Genomic DNA, 15,033 nt, shown 5'->3' with positions numbered 1-15,033 from the left:
CTCGAATTGATGTAAATTTAGATATGCACGGAAAAATCAGCAGCAAGGAGATATGCCATTCAATTTCCCAGCAAGCTGCATTCAACTATATCTAAAAATACAAACTGCTGTATAACTAACTAAGCACATAGGAAGTCCATATTGATATATAAATGTAAATGCTGATTGTTGGATAATTTTCATAAAAATATAGTGCTAAGGCTAAGCACACCTGAAGAGGCGCGGCTTGGTGATAGAAAGTGTTGATCTTATGGAGATTTTTTTTTGTGAATGAATGAATGAATTTTATTTGCCAAAAACAAAATACAAAAAGCTTTACAAAAAATAAATATAAGTATATGCTACTGCACTTAAACCAAGATACATACATTTATTTAATTAGATATAATAAATTAGATTGCCTTATCACACCGGTCCACGCCATGCCCGATTCAGTGTGTGTGAATTCTTAAGGTGCGTACAGATATACACGCCGCGAACATGAGCAATTCACTTTTAATCAGCTGATTATATCTGTATTTTTACAGAAACGGTAAGATACAGATATAAAAAGCTTGGCATCAGCTGATTAAAAGTGAATTGCTCATGTTCGCGGCGCGTAAATCTGTACGCACCTCAACATTCAAACCAATAAGCAAAAGCACCTGGATGTAAAATGTTGCATCGCGCCTCCAAAGGTGTGCATCCAGTTAAAGTTTGTCACGAGATGCCTTAACTATTTGGTGGTACGAAGTTCGCCGGGCCAGCTAGTAAACAAACCGGGGATAGCCTACAAAACCTAACACTCATCTATATCATTATCCATGACGAACTGCAAGTAATATAATAATCCGTTTTTGAACTATTTTTAACGACACTACTCATCAGAGTGTTGAGAATGGATTTAAAAATCCGAAAGCGCTCCACAGTGAGTACTAGTTTTAATTGACCAAAGCGAAGCTGAGGTCTTAGTTTCGACTCGATCGGCTTTTGTCTGTTTGTTTGTTTGTACCGCAGTTACAGTCGCAGTTATTGTCCGATTTGGATGCAATTTGGTATACAAATTCTTCGAAACAGGGCGCAGAAACGTATGTGTACGATTTTTGATAAGACCCCCGGTTTTTAATATAAATTGTGCCGCTCTAAAATGTGCTGTATTGAATGAATGGTATCGTTGGAATGCTATCGATAGAGCCACGAGTTGTCAGCGGTAAACCTTGAAACGTCTGAGCCGCTCCAAATCATACTGTATTTATTAATTGAAGAAAACTTCTCACTTGATTGCACATTTCTTCCCTTTTCAACACGATATTTCCCTGTTTCATAGATGAATAGTTTCTAGACCTACCAACCGGCCGGAACATCACAGTTTAGTTAGTTACCTCTTGTTTTCGTTTTAGTATGAGATCGGAATCGACTTGTGAGCATAAACATTCTGCATAGGAATAACAAGCCGCCATATCATTGAATCCACTTTCCATGAAAAAACATCATCAGCACCTCCTGTCATTGTCACCATCAAACCCATCTATTTAGAATCATTTTCCGTCTCACTATCGTCTGTGAGACGATTCATCGTCTGATTGCCTACTGCATATTCCATTTTTCTATCAGTTGACCGATTTCTTATAATTGATTGTAAGAAAAGCTGTAATATTGTAAATATGGGGACAATATGAAGGTACCTCCTTGAGAGACATTTACAAGTCTGGTGTCCCTGGAAACAATGTCTTTAGCACTTTCAATGGATAAAATAATAGATGACATGGATAAATCTTCACAATATACTGTACTCTCTTAATTGCCCTTCTCATTAGTTTGAAAGTTGTAGGCTATTCATGCGTGAGGTCCCTGTTCGCAGAACTACTAGAACTAATATTCAAAGAAATTAGACTATAGTTTTACTTTAATTTATTTCCCATTTAGTCCAGTCAACGAAAGATTATAGAGGGAAATTTTGGAACACAATTTTCAACTTCCCAGCTCTTTAAGAGGATTAACATATCAAAAGTCCTTACCCCTACCCCCTGTGCTAAAGGGGTGGGGGTGGTCTGAAGTACCATTTTTTCATTTGTTGCATATATCTCGGAAAACTATGCATCTTATCAATTTGAATTTTGTGAAAAATTGAAGCTTACAAAATTACCAACAAGTTTTGTCCTTTACATTTTTTTCCATATCTCTCATAGTTTCTGATATCCTCCTCTTGAGGTGAGACATTTTTTGAAAAAACACTTCTGCCTCCAATTTTTTCATCTTTTCGGCCTTATAATTTTTGAACGATTGATGAGAAAAATTTGTGCTGATCATGAGCTGATAAAACATCAATTATCTTCAATTTGATGTATATTTTCACTATTTAATGCATTTCCCCACGACTGTTGCAGCAGTTTTAGTGTTGAGCTTGAGAGTGAAATTTTCTGTTCAGCAACTATAAATTAGTTGACAATGAAATTTGGAGGGAATGTTTGGAACACAATTTTCGACTTAGAAGCTTTGTTGAGACTAGTTTGGAGGTGAGCATATCAATAATCCCAACCCCTACATCATGTGCTGAAGGGATGAGGGTGGTTTAAAAGTTGCATTTTCCACTCATTACTTACATGCTTATATCTTGGAAACAATGTGTTCTATTGACATAATCAACTACATAAAAATGAAGCTTAATAAATTTCCTACAAGTTTAGTTTGGAAGAGGTTTTCGATAAATCCGATACTTTTCGAGATATTTATCTTCTAAAGTGATGCATTTTCAAAAAACCTGTTTTCTTCCATTTTTTCGCTCTTTCAAGTCTTGTAACTTTTCAACAATTGATGAAACAAGAATGTGCTGATTACGAGATTGTAGAGCATTTCATTATATTTCATTTCATGTATAATTCGACTATTTCACGCATTCCCATACGACTGTTGCAACAGTTTTAGTTTTGAGTGTCTTTGTTTCGTGGGAAGTTTAGAAACACCCCCTGTGTTTAGTTCCGCAGACGTTCCAATAGGTACTCAATATGAATGTTCATACTGAAGCACACTGTCAATTTATGATGACAGAATAGTGTTATATTCGAAAAAAAATCACTTGTAAAGCTGCGTACACATATTCGCGCTTCCAACCCGCACCGAGAACGCTCCTCCCTCGTACCGCCCTCGTACCACCATCGAACCACAGTCGCTCCGCCCACGCACCCATCATGAACGTTACGGAAGATGTTAGATCTTCTCGCGTTCCCCGGTCGAACCACTCTTGCTCGCCGGTCGATCATCAGCAATCGCTCTGCTGGAGTGACGTTCGGTTGCGGAGCAGAGCGAAAGTCTGTACGCACCTTTACAAATCTTGAGATTTGACACTCAAAACTAAACATGCTGCAACCTGCAACAGTCATATGGGAATTTGTGAAATAGTCGAATTATACATGAAATTAAAGATAATTTAATGCTCTACAACCTCGTACTCTACATTTTTTGCTCTACAAACTTGTAGGAAATTTATTAAGCCTTTGATGATAGTAGCATAGCTGTTTACATCAAATTATTAGCAATATCGGGGCACCGAGCTTCGTTCGTTATTTTTTTTTATTAATAAACAGAACACAATTCTCTAAAATGATCGTGTTTATATTTCACAGCTGGCTATATGTCATCTTATGAATTTAGGAGATGGGATATTTTGATTTTTCACATACTCACTCGCTTACTCACTTTTTTACTATCAACAGCTGTTTCAGCCAGGGATGAATTATCCTTTTAATGTCGTTTAGCGAGTTTTCCCAAGGATGAGACCTAGTGCAATCGAATTTTTATATCATATACCTACTATGTTCCAAATTTCGTGAAAATCGTTTGAGCGCGTTTTCGAGATCCGTTGATCATAAATAACCAGATAAAAAAATATAAACAGATATACCGAAATTGCTCGTTTAAATGACCGAAGCAAAGCTTTGTACCGCAGTTACAGTCGCAGTTATTGTCCGATTTGGATGAAATTTTGGTATGCAAGTTCTTTGAAACAAGGCGCAGAAACGTATGTGTAACGATTTTTGGTAAGACCTCCGGTTTTTTTGTAATATTTTAAAAAAACCGTCAATTTATCCTCAAAAGTCACTTTTTCGTATCTGTGAAGATACAGCAATTCATGTTCCTCCTGCTTTTCATAAAATTAATCAACAAATATTTTAGTGTAGACAATATTTAACATCATAAACATTTCTTTAATCTCCAACTTCTTTATTCATAACTATCAGTTATTATTTTAGTTATTTTTAACTGAATTTTCAGTTTATCAGGTCCAATAATTGTACTAGATTGTTCACATCAAGCTGATCATTTAACATCGTCAACAGACATTCGATTGGAAATGGAGTTTACAGAAAATGTGCCAAATTTAACGACTGCATATTGTATTTTGATAAGTGACACATTAGTAGAATACAAACCATTGAGCGCATTAGTTCGTGAAGTACAGTAATTTGACGCAAGAGCGAGCTATGCATGACGCTAGGAGGAGGGGGCTATATAAAAGTGCGTGTATGAACAATACAGTGTTCAGTTGTAATGTGTTCTAATAGCTTGAATAATAACATTCCTCAGTCGTCGTCATCGTCGTCGTCGTTGTCATCATTATCATCATCATTGTCATCATTGACAAAAGCAAAATTTGATGCATTTGTACATAGAATGTGTGCATGCACCGACGGACAACAGAAAATGGACGATGATGAGCAAGTATCAACAAAATTTCGAGACTTTGGCATACAATGCGACTTGGATAAAGAAGAAGAAGAATTGGAGAAGGAGGCAGCAAGAATTAAGGAGGAGGAGGAGAAGAGTAAAGAAGAATGCGACAGGAAAAATGATGACATTGATTTTGCTGTAGTCGAGTTTCATTTTTTCAAAAGTGATGATAATTTTATCATTATTAAAGAGGTAGCCATAATCGATTACAAACTACGTCATGTTGTGCTACACTTTAAATCACCATTTCCGAAAACATTACTGAGTAGAAAAATGTACCGTGATGTCAGCTGGCTTGAACATAACTATCATAAAATTAGATGGGACCAAGGCGACTTAATTTACACTGATGCGCTGCTTGCTTCATATTTGCAAAATTATACCACAATCTATACAAAGGGAAGAGAAAAAGCGCAGTTTTTGAAAAGGTTACACGACAATGTGCTTACTATGCCGGAGGATATTCAAAAACCAGACTATACAATGTTTGAAAATTCTTGGTGTTTTAGTGTATGCAAAATTCATAACAAATCGTCCAATGCTCGGTGTGCTCTTTTCAGTGCGTATCATTATTTGACAATCTTGATGTGTAACAAGCAAACAAAGGAGAATAGTGCTGCTGCTTCAATGCCAACAAAAAATATGAGTTCATTGAATCGTAATGCTGCTGATATCGATTATACATGCGAAAATAATAGAATGGAAAGTATGAAACATTGTAAGCTGTTAACTAAACAACGAAAACGCAACTATGCCCGACAAGGTTTTTATTTTGATGGGGAAAGCATACTATGTGTTTATTGTGGATTTGATTTGATTTCGCATAAAGCGAGAGTATGCAGTCTGACCTGTAGCGGTGGAAGGGAGAAGCGAAAAGCAATAAATTTCACTGTTCTAGTACCACTCATTTAGTGTACCTTCGGTAGCAGCAGCAGCAGATTGAAGAGCTATAATGAATCCGCAAACTTGGTCTTATGCGCCAGAATGTTTAGAAATTAAATTACAAAACTACATTGAATGGTATGATTTGTGTCAAAAAGCAATAGAGACAAAAAACAGTACTATTGCTAGACAATTGAAAGCAATATTTCTAAATACAGTTAATATTAACGATATCAGTGATTACTTAGCTTATTACAGACCATTTAGTTTGAATGTAAACAAGCTAATAAGAATTGAAGAAGAAATTTTAAGATTGTTAGAGGTGAACAGAGGAGGAGAAGATGCGGCGACTAGCTGTAAAGAAGAGGTGGGTAGGAATGCGCCTACATGTAAAGAAGAAGAAGAAGAAGAAGAAGCGACTAACTGCTGTAAAGAAGAGGTAAGAAGAAAGGAATGCGGCTACATGTAAAGAAGAAGAAGAAGAAGGTAGAAAGGTGTAAAGGTGAATGGCGGGAAGTCAACAGAAGGAAAGGTGTGAGGAGGCGTGGCGGAGGGGAGAACGAGTCAACAGAAGGAATGTGGAAGGAGTCGACAGGAAACGGTTGTGGGGGGCTGACGGCTTAACAGGTTTGCTCAGTCTTTAACCGACAACCAACGCGAGCATATAGCTGCTTTGTTATTCTTGCACACGATCGCGGTAAGCTTTTTATTATTATTATTATTATTATGGAACACCATAGAAGCAATACTGGTAATGATAGACTTTTTAGTATGAAGTCATTCAATTATATTTCGAAAACTGAATATCCAACGGTCTCACTCAAAGATCTTGACCATGATTCGTGGTACCGTGTTGTACACGCTAGATTAGTGAGAACACAACAGGGTCAGCGAATCATAATGAGGTTATACGATCATGACAGCAATGGTGACTATTATTGCGAAGTTTACTTACCTGAGAAATTTCTGAGTGTATTGAATCTTCAAACACTTGAGGATTTCAACAAACAAAAACTCTATCTGAAGTGTGTACAACGAGAAGGTAAATCGCCTCTTGTTCTTCTAGAAGAAGAAAGGAATATATAAAAAAATAAAAAATAAAAAAAAAACCCATTCCCATCATTGATTGTGCAATAGGCCTAATGTTGATTAATACTTTGTATTGAATAACTGAGTGACATTCAATTAGAGTTTTCTCAATATGGGGATAGCACATTAAAAAAAGCGCCGCCATTCCTTTTACAGCATAGTGTGGGAAAAATAACAATTCTCATGAAATGTAATTTTTTTCATTCTTCCTGTGGTGGTGGAAAAAAGGAAGATATTGTTGTGCAATAGGCCTAATGTTGATTAACACTTTGTAATGAATAACTATAGTAGTATGTAGAATAGCACGATCTATTCTACAACCTATTATAGCAACATTCAATTAGAGTTTTCTCAATATGGGGAAAGCACATTAAAAAAAGCGCCACCATTCCTTTTACAGCATAGTGTGGGGAAAATAACATCTCATACGAACAAATATGAAATGTAATTTTTTTCATTCTTCCTGTGGTGGAGGAAAAAAGGAACATATTGTTGTGCAATAGGCCTAATGTTGATTAACACTTTGTAATGAATAACTATAGTAGTATGTAGATTAGTCCGATCTATTCTACATCCTATTATAGCAACATTCAATTAGAGTTTTCTCAATATGGGGAAAGCACATTAAAAAAAGCGCCACCATTCCTTTTACAGCATAGTGTGGGGAAAATGACATCTCATACGTGAACAAATATGAAATGTAATTTTTTTCATTCTTCCTGTGGTGGAGGAAAACAAGGAACATAGTTTAATTTGTACCAAACGCTAGTAGTGTGGTTTGAGAGTTTAGCGCTAGTAGTGTGGTTTGAGAGTTTAGCGCTAGTAGTGTAGTTTGAGAGATTTTAAAGATTTTAAATGTGGGGATATTTTTAATATGCAAATTAAGCAGGTGTTAACTGGGGCAGAACACCTGCTAAAACAAAGATGGCCGCCGCTGGGGAACCGTTGGGGACACCTGCTTCCTATTGGTGGGGGCACTAGGGAAGGGGGACGCCATTTTGAACACACCCATGCTGGGTAGGGGAGATGGACACCTGCTACAATGGCCTCTTCCTATTGGTTGGGGTGGTGGGGGCACGACGCCATTTTGAACACGCCCCTTGCTTCCTATTGGCTGGGGGCGGGGCCAAAATGGCCGACTAGGGCTGGGGGGGTGGAGGGGGCGGTACCAAAATGGCCGACTAGGGCTGGGGGGGTGGAGGGGGAATGGCAGGGGGGGTGGAGGGGGCGTGGCCACGCCCCTTCATTCCTATTGGCTGGGGGCGGGGCCAAAATGGCCGACTGTGGCTGGGGGGGTGGAGGGGGGAGGCCACACCCCTCGATTTCTATTGGTTAGGCAGCTCTCTCAAAACTCCACTACTCATTACAGGTCTATGATGGATTCAGGAAGCCGAAAAAACTCGTCAACATGATAGAAGGGGTTAGCGCAGAGCCACGTGTGTAGAGTTTTTTCGAACTCTATGGTTCTCATGTCTCTAAACTTGAGGGGTAATTTATTAAATAAACGTCTACCCATTATCAGATGGCTGGACCTTAGCCTTTCCAGACGGACAAAAGGAATGTCGATGTCATGACTATGTCGAGTATTAATCCCATGAACGTTCGATCTACATTGGAGCGTTTCTTTATACTTATGAGTGTGAACAAGGCTACTGAATATATACAGATTCACTACCGTAAGAATGCCTAGCTCAACAAAAAGTGGCTTACAGTGGGCTATTCTATCGGCTCTACTCATTATTCTGATAGCTCTCTTCTGCATTATTAATACCTCTCCAGTCCTGGTAGCATTACCCCAGAACACCAGACCATACCACAGAACCGACTGGAACAGAGCAAAATATGAAGATTTTACATATTCAAAAGGCACACATGACATCAAACGCAGTAAGAGGAAGTTCCCTCGAGACAACCTATCTAAAACCGTATCAATATGAGGAGCCCAAGACAGATCGTTATCCACCGTCAGTCCAAGAAATCTGGCCTTATTAGAAATCGAGAGGGCGCTCACATATGGTCTTAAACTGAAGACAACTGTCTGTGTCTTGGCTTGGTTCAATAGAAAACCATTAGCTGCAAACCAATCAGAAACCTGTGTCATTGCATTAATGGCCCCTTCACCAACTGTCAGAATATCACGACCAGTATTTATCAGAGTAGTGTCGTCTGCATAAATATATGTATTGGCATCCACATTATAAGGTAAGTCATTCACAGCTATCAAAAAAAGCAGAGGCCCAAGAATGGAGCCCTGAGGAACTCCAAATTCAACACTCACTGTAGGTGACCATTTTCCATGAACCTCAACCGTCTGTTTCCTGTTACAAAGGTAGGAGCAAATCAAATTTAGAGCTGTACCCTGGATGCCGAAGAAATTCAGTTTCTCAATCGAATCTTGTGACTGACACAATCAAATGCCCGACTCAAGTCACAAAAGGTACCCCAGGCAAAACCCTTCTTCTCAAATTCATTGAGTATGTCCGTGACAAGAGCATCAATGGCATTGGTTGTTGATCTACCCCTACGAAAACCATATTGGGAGCCCGTGAAGATGCCCTTGTTCTCAAGAAAAAAACTCAGCTGCTCCGAAACAATACACTCAAAAACCTTGGCCAAGACAGGTATGAGCGATATTGGCCGGTAGTCTGCTGGATCCTCTCTGTTACCCTTCTTGAAAATCGGACACACTCGGGCAATCTTGAGGAAATCCGGAAACACTCCTTCTCTGAGGCAGGCATTAATGCACACTGACAACGGCTCAGCAACCCACTCACCAATTTCCTTCATAAGAGAGTTGGAGAAATCATAAAAGTCCCTGGATCTTGATGATTTCAGATTCCTTATTACTCTACTTCCTCTACTATCCTCAGGAGTGATGAGCTTCCAATTGAAGCTAGCAGTGGAGACAGGGCAACTACTTAAAAGCTCTCCAAAAGAGACATCAGTCTGCCTAATCCCTCTTCTTATTTCTCCCACACAATGTGCAATAAACTGTGCAAAGGTATCTGGATGGATTGGAGCTATGTTCCTCCTACTTTTTCCAGGCCTCAGTTTGTTTATGATTGACCAGGCTGCTCTGCATTTATTAGATGAGTTGTCTATCACTCTGCAGTTATAATTCAGCTTTGCCAATAATTAGATTGGCAATAATTAGATTCAGTTATAATTAGATTGCCTTATCACACCGGTCCACGCCATGCCCGATTCAGTGTGTGTGAGTTTTCAGATATACGTAGGTGCGTACAGATATACGCGCCGCGAACATGAGCAATTCACTTTTAATCAGCTGATTATATCTGTATTTTTACAGAAACGGTAAGATACAGATACAAAAAGCTTGGCATCAGCTGATAAAAAGTGAATTGCTCATGTTCGCGGCGCGTAAATCTGTTCGCACCTTAACATTCAAACCAATAAGCAAAAAGCACCTGGATGCAAAATGTTGCATCGCGCCTCCTCAGGTGTGCATCCAGCTAAAGTTTGTCACGAGATGCATTAACTATTTGGTGGTACGAAGTTCGCCGGGCCAGCTAGTAAACAATAAAAAACCGGGGATAGCCTACAAAAACCTAATACTCATCTATATCATTATCCATGACGAACTGCAAGTAATATAATAATCCGTTTTTGAACTTAAACGACACTACTCATCAGAGTGTTGAGAATGGATTTAAAAAATCCGAAAGCGCTCCATAATGAGTACTAGTTTTAATTGACCGAAGCAAAGCTGAGGTCTTAGTTTCGACTCGATCGGCTTTTGTCTGTTTGTTTGTACCGCAGTTACAGTCGCAGTTATTGTCCGATTTGGATGAAATTTGGTATACAAGTTCTTCGAAACAGGGCGCAAAAACGTATGTGTAACGATTTTTGATAAGACCTCCGGTTTTAATATAAATTGTGCCGCTCTAAAATGTGCTGTATTGAATGAATGGTATCGTTGGAATGCTATCGATAGAGGACAAGAGTTGTCAGCGGTAAACCTTGAAACGTCTGAGCCGCTCCAAATCATAGTGTATTTATTAATTGAAGAAAACTTCTCACTTGATTGCACCATTTCTTCCCTTTTCAACACGATATTTCCCTGTTTCATAGATGAATAGTTTCTAGACCTACCGAACCGGCCGGAGACATCACAGTTTAGTTAGTTACCTCTTGTTTTCGTTTTAGTATGAAATCGGAAATCGACTTGTGAGCATAAACATTCTGCATAGGAATAACAAGCCGCCATATCATTGAATCCACTTTCCATGAAAAACATCATCAGCAACCTCCTGTCATTGTCACCATCAAACCCATCTTATTTAGAATCATTTTCCGTCTCACTATCGTCTGTGAGACGATTCATCGTCTAAATTGCCTACTGCGTATTCCATTTTTCTATCAGTTGACCGATTTCTTATAATTGATTGTAAGAAAAGTTGTAATATTGTAAATATGGGGACAATATGAAGGTACCTCCTTGAGAGACATCTATAAGTCGGATGTCCCTGAAAACAATGTCTTTAGCACTTTCAATGGAGAAAATAATAGATGACATGGATAAATCTTCACAATATACTGTACTTTCTTAATGGCCCTTCTCATTAGTTTGAAAGTTGTAGGCTATTCATGAGTGAGGTCTACTGTTCGCAGAACTACTAGTAACTAATATTCAAAGAAATTAACTGTAGTGTCGTTAAAAGTACAGTAGAACTCCAATTCTCCGAACTCCGACCTTTCGAATCACCGATTATCCGAATCACTTTCAGAAAAAAATTTGTCCAAAAAAAGTCTAGGTGCGCTATTATTCTTCCCCCCGCGAAGCCAGTGTTTAAAAACAATGATTTTTATTTCTAAACTTGTACATAAGTTCATTTTATTTATATTTAAAACATGTGAAAATATCATGTTTCTTTCATTTAATTCAATAAAAGAGTAGTGCAATATCAAAACGTAGCTTTTTTCTCTCCAATGGCAATTTAAAAAAAAATCCGATTATCCGAATGAGTCCCGGTCCCCAATGATTCGGATGATTGGAGTTCTACTGTACAACAGTAGTTCAAAAACGGATTAAAAACATAAACTCACAATTTTTTGCGTAGTTGACTAACAATCACATATGATTCTTCCCTTATAATTTCTTCCAGCCTAATTCATTTGTTGTATTTATTTCGCAGGTGACGATTGTTTCGAGCTGGGTAGACATTCGTACTGGGACGGGAACTTCCTTTTTGCGGCGATGTGGATGTCAGAGTCGCTCAACCGCCAGCAATGGGAGCGCAATCAAGCCAGCTTCGAACGTTGGCAGAAGACACTAGAGTACATCGACTACTCCGTTAAAATGAAAGGTCAGATTAATTTCGGTCTAAATTCAAAAATACTGTACATCAATCACTATGTCACTATTGTTAGAGCCAATGAGGTGGACTTCTAAACACGTTACTTACTAGCTCAGAAAATAAAATTGTTACCTTTAAAGGCGTCTCGTTTGGGTATGGCGGGTTCACAGTGGACTGTAAGAGCGGTCTCCTCGTTCTGGTAGGCGGTAACACGTTCAGATAATCAGGATTCACTTGCACTGGCGATGATGAATACATGGGCCCATGTTGCAGCGAAGAGATTACACAAAGAAGATCCAAATCTAGATATTTAGGGGAGTACTCTAACAATAACTTTTCCTAACTAGTCGCGGTAGTAGTTTAAATTCAAACAAGTGAAGCGGTAATACATTTATAACTTCTTTAAAAGGGGAGACACAACCGTGTGGCGTCAGGACAACAAGCTTCCTCAAGGAGCGGTTACAAACGGAAGTGAACTGGGAAGCAAAAAGGCGGGGGAAGCCAGGGAGAACAGTGCCAACTACATATTGAGCTAGGCGACCTCAGAGCGGCTGATGGCAGTGGCACGCTAGATGGCCGTGGGTGAGCACGGTTGACTCAAATGGCTGGCCCATACAACTATGATCCTCCAAAAAAAACCAAAGTTTAAGACCTAATTAAAAATAATCAATTTACTAGTCTACCATATACTCTATAGGTCTGTATTGATATATTTGATAGAATGGGTTATTGAGTCAGGAGTGACGCACAGAACATTTCACTTAGGCTCAAATCCACCAAAAACGAAAACTAGGTTTGAGCAGCAGTTGGTTCTAAGTCAGATGATTTTGAATTGGTTTTGTAATGAGATTTTCCGTTTACTTAGAATCAACTGCCACTTAAACCAAGTTTTCGTTTTGGTGAATTAGGTCCTTGGTTGAATATTGTGAGGGCCCCATTACACTATGTCACCTGGTCATATGGGACATATATATGGTTCATATATTTATCTCATATTGATCGGGATTTTAGAGTTTTAATTTACGAAAAGTTTAATGAACGGTGTTTCTGCCTTTGAACAGTTTTGTCATCGACAGAAAGATTGTTTATTTCACTTGTTATCAAAATTATTGTAGCTTCTGTTTTGTTTTTCATAACAAACGTGCTCGCTTGTGCGACGGATAAAAATATGTATTTGAAATGGCTTCATGTTTGGCATTGACTGAGTTATATATTAATACCCAAAATTTTACTAGTGTGGTGTGTGAGCTCGTTCGTTAGGACTGTGAGTAAAGTCCGGCTGTTCTGGTGAAGGGGATAGATTTTGTTCTTGTTTTATAATACAGTTTTCCTGTCACAGTTCGGGCAGTTTAAAGAGAATTGTATTATTGAATAAGAAGGGATCTGAACCCATTTCATTAGATCAGTTTTTTTATTTATTTATCATTAATAATTAACGTCGCGATTAACCAGTGGATGCCAAATTGGGGGCCATTATCATAAAGGTAGGTGACTACTGAGTCATTTGTTTTAAATTTTCCATAACCACAACAAATTTAATCTTCACTAGCAGCCAAGCGAGTAGCCCTTGAAATATTTATCTATTTATTGTTATTTCATAATTTCTAATTATAATTCTAATTTTGTACTAATAATTTATTGTTTTGTTTTAATTATCAAACCAGTACGATCATTTCTTGTTCTTCATTTCCCCACCTTTACATAATTGGTGGAGGCTCAAGGGTTTTTAATCCAGCTTTTAAAATTTGGACTTTTCCGGTTACCTCATTGAAGATTCAATTTTTGTGGTTGCATTTTTCATTATTAAATATATGTTTTTATTTCAGTGAAATTATGGGTGAAATAGTTGAGTTTGAACCTTACGGGACTGTAAAAACAGTTTGTAGGATGAATTTCGAGGATTTATTGAATTGGAATATTGTGGAACAAAAAATTGATTGCTAATAATGGATTTTAACGGATGGAGAATGATGATTATAATTGAACAGATTAATTTTGAGATTCACGATATTGGAAGATTTACGATTATTATTGATTTTGAATTGCAAAAGCTATGACAATTGAAGATTTTGTACGATTGCAAGATTTATTATCAATTCTTATTAGAAAGAATTAGATATTTATGATGAGATGAGAAATTAATGATTATTAAGATATGATTGAATAGGATAAATTTATTATTATTGGAGAGATATCGATATTTGAGATATGGGGAATTTATGATTATTGAACCAGATTAATTGGAAATTTATTATTTATTATTGAATAGAATTGGATTGGAACAGATTAACAATGGAAAAACTTAGACCGTTACTATTACCGAAATTTTTTGATGGAAAAGATGAAGAATTTGACATTGATGATTTTTTCAACTATTTTGAAAAGGTTGCCTTAGCGAACGGTTGGGATGAAAAAGATAATTTATTATACTTGCGGTTTTGTTTGAAAGGAAGTGCTGAGAAATATTTTGACGTTATTGAGAATGATTTGACTCGACAGGACAAATTTGAATATATGCCAGTGAAAGAAAAATTGGTTAATTTCTATCGATCTCCTCTCAAATTGTGGAAACTAGAAAAGGAATTAGATACTTGTAGCATGGAATTTGAAGAAGATGGTAGAGATTTTGTAGCACGAGTCTTATCCCTATGTAGAAAAGTAGATTCGAATATGCATGAATCTCGGATTATCAGGATAATTTTAAGAGGTTTGTCTTCAAATATATTTGAAAGAATTATAATGTTATCAAATAGTACTATTGTAGAATTGTATAAAAATATTGAGAAATATGAATTATCATGTCAGTATTTGAATGAGTGGAAATTTGGACAGGTGCAAGTAATTAATGATATTATGGAACCAGAATTTGAAGAACTATTGGAAATCGGAAATGAGTTTGAAAATGAGAATTGTTTAGAAAATGCTATTATCTGTGATGATTTTGATTCTTGTAATTATTATGTTTCAAATGAAGTGGATGTATATTGTCATGTTAGTAACTTCGAGATTGAAAATGGGTTGGATGAAGTTCTTATTT

At 37.5% G+C, this 15,033-nt stretch overlaps 2 protein-coding genes across 2 annotated transcripts in view; both read left to right on the top strand.

The window, feature by feature from the left end:
* LOC111059864 (protein pinocchio) overlaps window positions 1-15,033 on the top strand; it is a 384,086-nt gene that overhangs the window by 25,682 nt on the left and 343,371 nt on the right. The gene's annotated exons all lie outside the window — the stretch shown is intronic.
* LOC111057881 (prolyl 4-hydroxylase subunit alpha-2) overlaps window positions 1-15,033 on the top strand; it is a 141,195-nt gene that overhangs the window by 91,348 nt on the left and 34,814 nt on the right. The window contains exon 5 of the mRNA XM_039419553.1: window positions 11,835-12,005. Within this exon, the coding sequence (XP_039275487.1) occupies window positions 11,835-12,005 (171 nt within the window). The remainder of the gene's footprint in view (window positions 1-11,834; window positions 12,006-15,033) is intronic.

This window comes from Nilaparvata lugens, chromosome 1 (assembly GCF_014356525.2).
Source record: "Nilaparvata lugens isolate BPH chromosome 1, ASM1435652v1, whole genome shotgun sequence".
NCBI classification, from domain to species: Eukaryota; Metazoa; Arthropoda; class Insecta; order Hemiptera; family Delphacidae; genus Nilaparvata; species Nilaparvata lugens.
The sequence above is the reverse complement of the archived record's forward strand: the minus strand, read 5'-3'. Positions and strand labels throughout refer to the sequence as shown.